Source organism: Rhinolophus hipposideros (assembly GCF_964194185.1).
Source record: "Rhinolophus hipposideros genome assembly, chromosome: 13".
In the NCBI taxonomy this organism is placed as follows: domain Eukaryota; kingdom Metazoa; phylum Chordata; class Mammalia; order Chiroptera; family Rhinolophidae; genus Rhinolophus; species Rhinolophus hipposideros.
In genome coordinates this window covers 28411191-28422315 of record NC_138059.1, presented here as the reverse complement: position 1 = coordinate 28422315, position 11125 = coordinate 28411191, and the positions used below count along the sequence as shown (strand labels likewise).

The 11125-nt window shown below is 30.0% G+C and overlaps 1 protein-coding gene across 50 annotated transcripts in view; it reads left to right on the top strand.

Annotated features, from left to right (window-relative positions):
- RIMS2 (regulating synaptic membrane exocytosis 2) overlaps positions 1-11125 on the top strand; it is a 593954-nt gene that overhangs the window by 330135 nt on the left and 252694 nt on the right. For all 50 annotated transcript variants that reach the window (XM_081070132.1, XM_081070114.1, XM_081070124.1 and 47 more), the window contains 3 exons: positions 3514-3644; positions 8050-8221; positions 9190-9343. In XM_081070132.1, coding sequence (XP_080926258.1) covers positions 3514-3644; positions 8050-8221; positions 9190-9343 — 457 coding nt within the window. The remainder of the gene's footprint in view (positions 1-3513; positions 3645-8049; positions 8222-9189; positions 9344-11125) is intronic.

The window sequence follows — 11125 nt, the reverse complement described above, 5'->3', positions numbered from 1 at the left end:
ACTATGCATGGGGATTGAAATACAATAAAAATTTAAAGAGACAATCTTGGTTAGTGATTTTATATGATGAACTGAAGACCAAAACTGATAGGTTTCAGAATTGCAATTAATATATATTCTACTTATATATGTGACATTGAAATCGGTAGCTAATTTTTATACTTTTGATATTTTTTCTTTATTGCACAAGGCTGCTGTCTCTTTAAATCAGTCATTATATCGCTTAACATCTACATTCTCTTGCATTTTCCAACCAATAACTCGTGAGGAGATTGGCAAATAAATTTGTACCTTATCTAAAACATCAATTTTATGCATATTATTTTAAAGTTTCACTTTTGGGAAGTGTATTACTTTCAAAGAATACAATCACAATCCAAATAAAATATGTTGAGTTTATTTTATTTATGTTTTGTAATTGTAATACCATTTAATTTTCTATACTACTTGGGTACAAATTGTTTGCCTCTTTTCATTAGGAAACCTCTATATGGTAAAGTAATGTCAATATAGTTTTTTTTTATGATAGTATTATGCTTTCCTTGCTTTGCTGCATGTTTTTTTGTCATTGTTGGTTTTGAATAATACTACTTTAGTTTAAATTTTAAAAATTAAAATTGTTCTAATTGATATTATACAATGTAAAATATTTACTACTTGTGCTGTTCAGGTTCTGCTTAGGAAATTTAAAAATGGTTTCAAGGTAAAGCTGGAATGATAATTATGTTAAAACAATTAAAATGATATCAAGATTTTTATTAGTGATATTGAGGCAAAATAAGAAATATGTCATATCTAGAATTGTGAAAATACATTTGTTATGTTTTGGGAAATCAATGGATATATTATCCATTCACTTAAAAAGCACAGATAAAGAATTTAGAAATGTGATAAAATAATCTAGCTAATAAAATGATTATGTTTTGATAACGTAAACTGGATATCTGTTAAAAACTTCAATGCAAATCCTGTAATATAGAATGAAAATTAGGGCTATTGCTCAAACTCCCCAGTTAAGACAGTTTATTAAAAAGTTCGATTTTGATGGAAAAGTTGGTAAAATTAAAATGTGCCTATCTTATATATATTAACAATTATATGTTTATAAAGTGTAATTTAATAAACTGTTAAGTATTATGATATATGCAAATCATATGCCTATCTGTATAAGAATGAATATTATTAGTAAGTGATATTTTTGGTTTTCCATGGCATAAGAAAATCTAAAAAGAATACTCTTTATCAAACATTTGACATATATATCTCAAATGTTTAGCTGAAATGATTTCAAAAGGTGGTAAGTGCTTAGTCCCAATCTCTAAAAAAACAAAGTTCACTGAAATCAATAACTTGTTCTAATAATTAAGAGCCTAGTTTAATAATGATGATTATTGTTTCTTTTTTAAGTTTAAAGTTTATTGGAAAAAAGTTTTAGTCTTTCAGTTTTTCTCTTTGAGGTATTCAGTATTCATGTTCCTCAGAGAAGGAGTTTTAATATAATGAAAAAATAAAGCCATAAGCTTTTTTATTTCTATAGATAATAGAAAATATCAGAAATTAATCTGGTTTGGTCACACATTTTAGAGGAAACATGATGCTATCTGACATCTCTGTTTCATCTCATATACAAGACACTCTTGTATTTCTTACCGTATTTTTTATTTTGTTTTCCCCTCATGTCTTTTGCCAGAATAGTTTAGTCTCTTTTTTCACTTACTCTCATCTGTATCTATGTTTTAATATTGTTAGGCAAGCAAATATTTAAACTTTTATTTCAAATGTTAGCGGCTTTTTTTTCAGGTTGATCCCCACCCAGGGGTGTCAAAACTGCGGTGGGCCAACTGCTGTCTGCAATCCATTGTTAATTGGCCCGCAGCAAATTCCAAAAATATATTTAGTTTCCTTAAATAAATCAGGTGAGGCAATTCGTACTTCACCTCGAGTGAGTGGCCCGGCTGTTTGTGTATTTCACCGCATATGGCCCTTGGTAAAAAAACGTTGAAAAAAGTTTGGACACCCTTGCCCTAGGCTAAACCAGTGGTTTTCAAACTATAATGCCCAGGGGAGTCACCTGGAAAAGACTGTTCAGATGATAGTTCCTGGGCCCCATTCTGATATAGGAGGTGAGAAGTGGGTCACAGGAATTTGTAGCTTCTTGACAAATAAACCAGATAACACTGATGTAGAAGGTTTGGAACCACAGTTTAAGAAACACTGTTTTAGTCTATTTGTACTTAGCGCTGTTAGGAAAACTTTTTTGACTCAACAGTAATATAATACCAACATTAAACATAAAGACTTAACACAACAAAAAAAGTAGTAATTATAATTTTAAATATTTTGATATTTCTTACTATTATTTTTATAACATATATAAATATGTTTATATGTACCAGAGCCTGGCCCAGACCTGACTGTCCACTTTGGAGAGGAGTGGAAGCACTGACATGAGATGTATATTTAAATTTTTTAAACTGCTACTAATATTATACATTCAAATTTAAGGAAAAATTTTAAAATTAACATATATATACATATATATACCATAAATCATATAAACCATAAAAATATATATTATATAAACCATAAAAATATTTATATTATATAAATAAAATTTTCCCCCAAATTCCAAATTTTTTATTTCATTTCAGTTTCAAGATAACAATCAGAGATGTGCTGAGTTCTGAACCAAAATGTGGATCAGAGCTACAATTATCATAGATCCTGACATGGTAGAATCAGCTAGCTAGGTGTGGGAGTGTGAGGTATGTGTGTGGGAAGTGACAATTGTTAAATCAAATGAATTCAGCAGCTGGATGTGAAGTTCCATCTCTAATTATGACATAGGGAAATTATTCACTTTTTCTCATCTCAAATTATAAAGGATATCCTTATATTCTAAGGATGTGATACATTTGCATGTCAAATAAAAGATTTTATGTCTGTATAAGAAAAATTTTAAAAAATGAATTTATTATAGTTTAAATACAAACTTAAGGAGTCTATTGACTAAAGCTGCTAGTAATTCCCCGTTGCTTATAATCTTTGAAATGTCTTTTACTGTGGAGTAACATGAAACATTTACTTAAAAATTTCCTATAAATGCCATATAAATAAGTTACTGTCCAATTCATTTCGAACATTTATTCTGAACTCACTAGTATAGGGGAGCCAAAGTGAACTACAGTGATTCTTGCATAAAGATAGACATGCAGCAGTCATTGTATATAAAGTCGTTAGTTATGGTAATATAATTACTATGTACATGTTAACAAGCAATCACATTCGTTTAACAAAAGTCAAAGTGATTTATCACACAAAATATTTGAATTAATCCCTGTATTCATTGAAGTTATTAAAGCATATCCTATTATTTTAACTAAGCACAATTTATTAAGTGAAATTTATATTCTGTGCTAGTATTAATGTATGGAAATAGGGCAAAGATTGGGAATGTAAATATGTTACGATAGTAAATGTTTGAGCTGATGAATGAATATTTTTGCTTTTCAGATAAAACTATGGTTTGACAAGGTTGGTCATCAATTAATAGTTACAATTTTGGGAGCAAAGGATCTCCCTTCCAGGGAAGATGGGAGGCCAAGGAATCCTTATGTTAAAATTTACTTTCTTCCAGACAGAAGGTAGGGATATAAAACAAAAGTAAATGTTCTTGAAACTAAGTAAGAAATGTAATAGCAGTAGGTATTTCGATTCTGTATCATTTATTTGTATATATCATACCAGTCAGACACTTACGAAGTATAATATAATCATAATGATTCTTAGGAATCAAAATAGTGACAATAAATGCTTTGAGATTGTTTTAGAAGTTTATCAAATGCTTACGATATAGGTTATTTTATTGCATATTTATTTTGTGCATTATTTCTTAATGTATATTTTCATTTATCAAAAATCATTAAAAATTATGCTTTTTTAAGTCAAATGTATTTTTAGCACAAACTACAGAGGCAAAAATATGGAACTGGTACCAAAAATATGGAACTGGTACCATATTCCTCTACAGTTTCTACCTTCTCTTACTAAGATATTATTTCTCTAAAAGGTGTAAAATTAATTAGTGTTTTGTTTTCTTTTTTTTCTATCATCACCATATATCATCAAGGAAATTTGACACTGAGCCAGAATTGGCTTCTTCAAGTATAACTTGTTTTGTGTCCTTTCTAATCAACATATTGTTCTACCCTGATTTAAATAGAGAAATTAAGATTGCAGAAATAACATCAAAAATTAATCACTCTTAATTTCAGGCACATAAAAAATAAGAGATTATTCAGTAAGCATCTGGAAAAAAGAAAGAAGCAATGGCACCATTTACCCTTTCCACAGTTATTTTTCATCCCTGGTGTTCAGGGCAAGGTGTTTTCAACGTCTGGTCATTTTTTTCTCAGGTTGGAAGTGGCTGGGCACAGATGTGATCTTAAATATGTTTATACACATTTGGACCCTTATTTACTTAGTTTAAGTTGAAAGTCATCCCGGTTGCCAAAGTATCATCTGAAGAACAATTTCAGCAAAGAAAAGGATGAAAGAAAAGAAGTAGACAATTAACAAAGGCCTTAAATTTTATTTGATATGTATTTTGAAATGAAAGTTAAAAATTTCTCAGAAAACATGTAAAAGTGGCACAACATCTAAATTAGAAATTGTTTGCTATATAAATTTATCTTGCAAAGTTTGTTTGAAGATGATTGTTCTCTAACAACTTAGGTTGTCTTGGACAGGGATATGCTTTGAACTGCAAGGGAGTAAGAGGACATCCATAACTGGAGCTCTTAAATCTAGCTTTAACTTCAGTTGGATGACAGTTGTCACAGTCATATTACCCTACCATTCTGGAGACTAAGTCACTTAGCCTTTTAGAGCACACATGATTTACTAGTCTAAATATCCTTAGAATGTCATCATTAAAACCTGCAGAAAATGTCATGTTCCCATCGAAGGGAACACATAACAAGTTTCTACTTAATCAAACCTTTGAAGAAAAATACTTTTTGTAATGATAAAGTAATATAGTCTCTCAAATTATGGAATGTACTTTTTTATCTTGATTGACTACTTTTAATTTTTATTTTACTTTCCATATCCCCATCCAACTTTCTGAGCAGATAGAGCTAAAATGGAAGGGAAGGTGACCTTTACCACTTTTTAATATTCCAGATGTAGTATTTTTATCTTTTCTCAACACCAAAGAATGTGAGAAACATTTGAACATTTACTTCCAAGATTATTTTTCAGCTGAGTTTTCTTGTCAATTAACAGGAATTTGAGAAATATTTAGGCAAGTTTGTCGTTTATTGATAGAGTTGAGTCAGGGTTTTATCTTTAATGGATAAAATAATGCACTGGTTAACTCAGAAACAGCTACATTATCATCTCAACTTTTTTTTTCTTTTTTTTTTTTTTTGCTGTTGACAGAAGTTTTTACATGTGAATAAAACACTATGGTTTGGTATGAATTATTTCATTTTTCTTGACAATTTTTCTAGGAGAAAAACTACTTGAATATGTAAACATAGAAAAGAATCGATGCCTTTTTATTGATAATAAATTCTGAGGGGGCAAGTGATGCTATATAGAAGAGATTTATTCTAGAATGTCAGTATGTCAGTTATACTGTTCAAAACATTATTTTCTATAAAATTACTATGTACTCTAAACAATCCCTGGGCGTTCTTTTTTATATCTTGAAGTAAAGCTGACTACCAGTCAAAATATATTTTCTTTCATTTTGAATTAAAACATCAAGTCTTTACATTCTGTTACTAAGTTAAAGTAAATGGAAACCAAAACCACTGTTAACATGAAAATAAATGGAAAAAGCTTTAGGTTAAATTTTGTTTTAAAAAAATATTAACTACATTCTCAACAATTAAATGATGCTGTCAGAGATCTATGATTTATTATTGCTAGGCTGCTATTTCAAAAATATGTATAGTATGCTTATTGATCTTCGTTGTTAAGTACTTTTAGCAACTTCTCAGTGTTTGCCTCATACAGCATGGTCTTATTTAGAAGGCCTTAGTTATACTTTAGAACAGATAAAACTCGTGGTTTTTTTTAACTTCTGCAGATAATTTTTCAAGTTCTTTTCATGGATTGGTGTTTCTGTGCACAATAAATTGCCTTATTAAATTGTAATCATATGTGGTGCGTTTGCAAAGAACTTCAGAGATTATCTAGTCTTCCTCCCACCCAGTATAGAAATTCCTTCTAAAATAGTCATTCTTTGAGAACTTGTTTCACTCCTTAAGAGGAAGTTAAGGCTTATTCTTCCATTGCCTTTCATATTGCAGTATAAACTATTGTTGAATTAGACATCAAGGCTCCCTAATTCTTTCTCTTTGGCCTTCATGGAAGGAATTTTATCTCTTGACAAGGTCTGATAATTCATTCTTTAATGGGTGGAATATAAGTAGATCCTTAAAAACATTTGCTAAATTTTAGAGGAAGGGAGGGAGAAAACTCATATTGTAATGATTGTTATTATTTCTATTATTTATTTAGTCATGTAGTTTATAATAACACTTCTTTTCCATAAATTTGAATAGGAATAAAACCTCCTACATGGGTTTCCAAAGTTATTTTCCTTCTAAGGCCTTAAAAACTAATAAAGATATATTGTTTTAAGGTGGCTTTCTGCCCCATTAAGTTTATGTGCCCTGGAAACATTGTGTTCTTGTTTATTTAAGTCAAATCTATATTAAACATTAAGCCCTATATTCACCTGGGAGAAGTTGCATAGCCACCTCAATTCAGAGATACTCTATCCTTTCTTAATTCTCTCTGCTTCCTATATCCTAGCATTCTTAGAACTGTGCTGTGATGAGAAAATTTGTGGCAGTTAATACAGTTCCACTTGGAGTTCATTGTCCACTTCTTACTTCAAATAGGCTGTCTCGATAGCTTAGCATTTCTATCCTAGATGAGTTTCTTTATTTCTATTCAGCCGTTGATCCTAATAAGCTAAAGTTGTGATCTCCATAAAGAATGTATGTACCCATGGGATGTATAAGACAATCCCGAGAAGGGGGCAGCCAGTTAGCTCAGTTGGTCAGAGTGGGATGCTCTTAACAAGGCTGCTGGTTCGATTCCCCACATGGGCCACTGTGAGCTGCGCCCTCTACAACTAGAGTGAAACAACTACTTGACTTGGAGCTGATGGATCCTGGAAAAACACATTTAAAATAAGTAAAAGTTTTAAACAAAGAAATATATGAATTTTTATTTATTTTGATCTTTAATTTCTATTTTTTATATTTACCAATGTATACAATATATTAGTACAACAGTATAGTAATCCATGTATATAATTCATAAATACATGTGCCTATAGTAGGGTGTATAGCTGAAAACATTCACTTGATAGACATATGCAATTAGCAAAAGTATGGAAGCCTCTGAGGTGGGAGTCCCATTCATCATCATGGCAATCTTCCATTTCCAGCCCACATTTAGTGGCTACCTCACATAGAAATAATTTTACAATGTTTCAAGAGAACCGATAAATGTCAAATAGGCAAGTAGTATTTCTTCTATGTATGAAAGTAACTTGATAAAATATAATTACAATTACTCATTAGCTAAATTACATGGATGTGAGATTGTGAACATCACAATTTACTAGATTTTTTGTACAATGAGACTTCCGTAGTTAGGTGAATAGTATATGTAATGTTATTGGTTATTAGCATTTGGGTGGTTTCCAATAGGGCAATAGATATTTATTTTTAATTTAGAAATAATATTCTATAGTCTGGTTTTATTTAGATTTTAAGAAAGATTAATTTTTTAAATATCTATCATCGAAAAATTTCAGATTTATTGAAATATTGCTATTATAAAGCAAGAAAATTATACACCTTATAGATTTTAATAGTAATTTTAAAGATTATAATGTTTATAATGTATGATAAAGTTGTGGCAAAACTTCACTTTTTTCCTGAGAAATTTTACACTAATAATTTTTATGGCAAAACTTAAAAAAAGGTTTATATAAGTTCATATATTCTCATTTTTTTATAGTGATAAAAACAAAAGAAGAACTAAAACTGTAAAGAAAACATTGGAACCCAAGTGGAACCAAACCTTCATTTACTCTCCAGTCCACCGAAGAGAATTTCGGGAACGAATGCTGGAGATTACTCTTTGGGATCAAGCTCGAGTTAGAGAGGAAGAAAGTGAATTCTTAGGAGAGGTATCTGCAATTATTTTAAAACTTAGACTATATATGTCATCTTTATGTGTGTGTGTGTGTAAACATTTGGAATACAGTGTCTGTAAATTTGTAATTTGTAAACAACCAGCGAAAATTTAGGAAGAACGAACTTAGCTTTTTTGCTTCTTTACCTCCCATTGCTAAATAGTGATTATCATAATATAGCAGTTCTCCTGTGCCTAAGCACCCTGTCATGTTTGCACATGACCCTAAAAAAAAAAAAAAAAAGTGTTACTTCTATGGACTGATTTTCTTTGTAAATTTATCAAATATTCATATTATAAAATGTTTCATTTTAAAAATCCATTTTTTTCTTTCCTGTTTTGAATCCTTAGTAGCATGAACACAGAGTTTTAAGTGAGACAGACTTTGATTTATATTACAACTATTTCGCTTACCAGCTGATGTGAGCTTAGAAAAGTTCTTTTAACCTTTTTCAGCCTTGATATCATTATCTATCAAGTTGAATAATAAGACCAAATTAGTAGTTATTTTAATGAAAATTAAGATAACATATGCTATGATTTGAAATATCCATTAAGCACTTCTGATTGGTTTTTCTCTCCCCATTTAGAGTTTTTGTAAAGGTAAAATTAACGAATGAAAACGCTTTTTAAATTATAATACGATATATGAGTACATATATTAGTTATTATTACAGACTTTTAGTAATAAGTGTTATCTGTAACAGCAAATTAAGTATCCTTAATGTAGTGGGTGGTCAAGGGTTCACAAAATAAATGTCTTAGATATTTAAAAGTATTAAATCATTAATAGTTATAAATATTTATCTTTTGTTTTTTCAAAACATAGGAAATATTTTGCAACATGACATTCCTTTTGATCTAACAATATTCCTATTATCATTATTATATAAGTTATGAGAACATTTAAGAGAATTTTTATATTATTGGTATATAACAGTTCTTTGTCTCTTGCCTTTGTAGATTTTAATTGAATTAGAAACAGCATTATTAGATGATGAGCCACATTGGTACAAACTTCAGACCCATGATGTCTCTTCTTTGCCACTTCCCCATCCTTCTCCATATATGTCACGACGACAACTCCATGGAGAGAGCCCAACACGGAGGTTGCAAAGTAAGTTTTCAGTAAAATTTATATCATTATTAAATTATCTTGAGTGATATATATGACATAGAATTTGATGATACCATTATGGATATTAACAAGTATCTCTTGGTGTTTTCATAGCTATTGTAGAATCTTTTAAATTGTTTGATAAACTGACATGAGGCTATGCCCACAGCACTCACTATTTACAGTATAACCACAAATGAAACATAGTTATGTTTTAATTTTAGCTCTTAGAATCTTAAATAAGAAATGAAATAGCTAATATAATAGCATTTAGTTATGGAGCTGTAAATACTTGAAATTATGATTTCCACCTTCATTATGCCAAGTATTTTATGAGTATGTAAGATAGCAAGTGTTGCATAGTGGTTGAAACCATGACTGAACGTTGTTCAGACAAGCTAGAGTTTAAATTTTGATTCTCTCACTTAAGACCAGTATGACTCGAGGTAGGTCACCTCTCTATTTTCTCATTTAGAAAATGGAAATAATAATGCCTGTATTATAGTGTGGTAATAAGAGTTAATCTCAGGAAAATGAACTGATATTATTATTGTTATTATTATTATCGTTATTTGCATTTTACCCTGAATTATACATAGTCCAAACCATAAAATAGAATTAGACTAACTCAGAGAATCTTAAAGGAAACTCAGAATGTTTTCTAGTTGAAAACTTTGGCTTGTTGCTTCTACAACTGAACCTTTTCCCCACCGATGATTCTATTATTGAAAGGTGAGGTGGGGGCTTGCACTTTGGATACTATTCTTGGAATAATTTTATCTTCGTGGATAAACACCTTCGTGTTCCAGGTGTAGCAACATTTTTGTCAAGTGATGGAGAACTGTTTGTCACTACCCAAATATCAGAAGTGTAAATTATAAGTATGGAGGCCATAACATTTATCAATTATAGGAAATATACTTGACAACATAATAAATGTTGTCTATATAGTTCACATCCTTCCTGCTGAAAACAGGACTAAATTGTGTATTCAGAACCCTATTAGATGAATAGAGAATTAGAGCAAAGTATTGGTCCTGTGGGGTATTCAGTCAGGAAATCCTAGAGAATTATCTTCCCTCTTTTTAAAAATTTTCTCACTAATGACTAGAATTTTATTTTCATTACATATAGTATTTTACACTTGGATGGTATTAATTGATCACTAGTACTACAGCATTCACTTTTGTCAGCCTCCCCACAGAATAAATACCCATCCTTATTTGCAATGCCATTACAACATCATTTGTTGTAGTAATTTAATAATTACATTTCCATGAATTTTAAGTGTATTTATTTTAGAATGTCTACTCTTTCTGACCACTATCATCTGTTCAGTAAGATTCTCTCTAAATCACAGTGTAGGATGATAGGTTACTATAGGAAAGTTATTAATATAATTCATTATGTACTAATTTTTATAGTTTAAGTTATAGACTACTAATGCTAGCCACCATTACCCTTTCCTACAGGATTGTACTTTTTCCATTTACTTTTATTTTTATTGCAACAAGGTTGAGTTTGACAACTCTCAATATCTGAAACTTAAATTTACCAACAATTTTCATTATTTTTTCCTCCCCAGCTAATTAAGAATAGTGTATGTGAGGACAATGAGAATAGAGTACTTTCTAATTAGCTGTATGTATTATGGATTTTCATGTCATTAATTTAATCAGTTTTGCAGCTTTTAATATTTTCTATCTTCAAAATGATTCTATTGTTACTTAATCATTAACGATATTAAATTTATCCATGGATAATATAATAGCTGCATGTTGT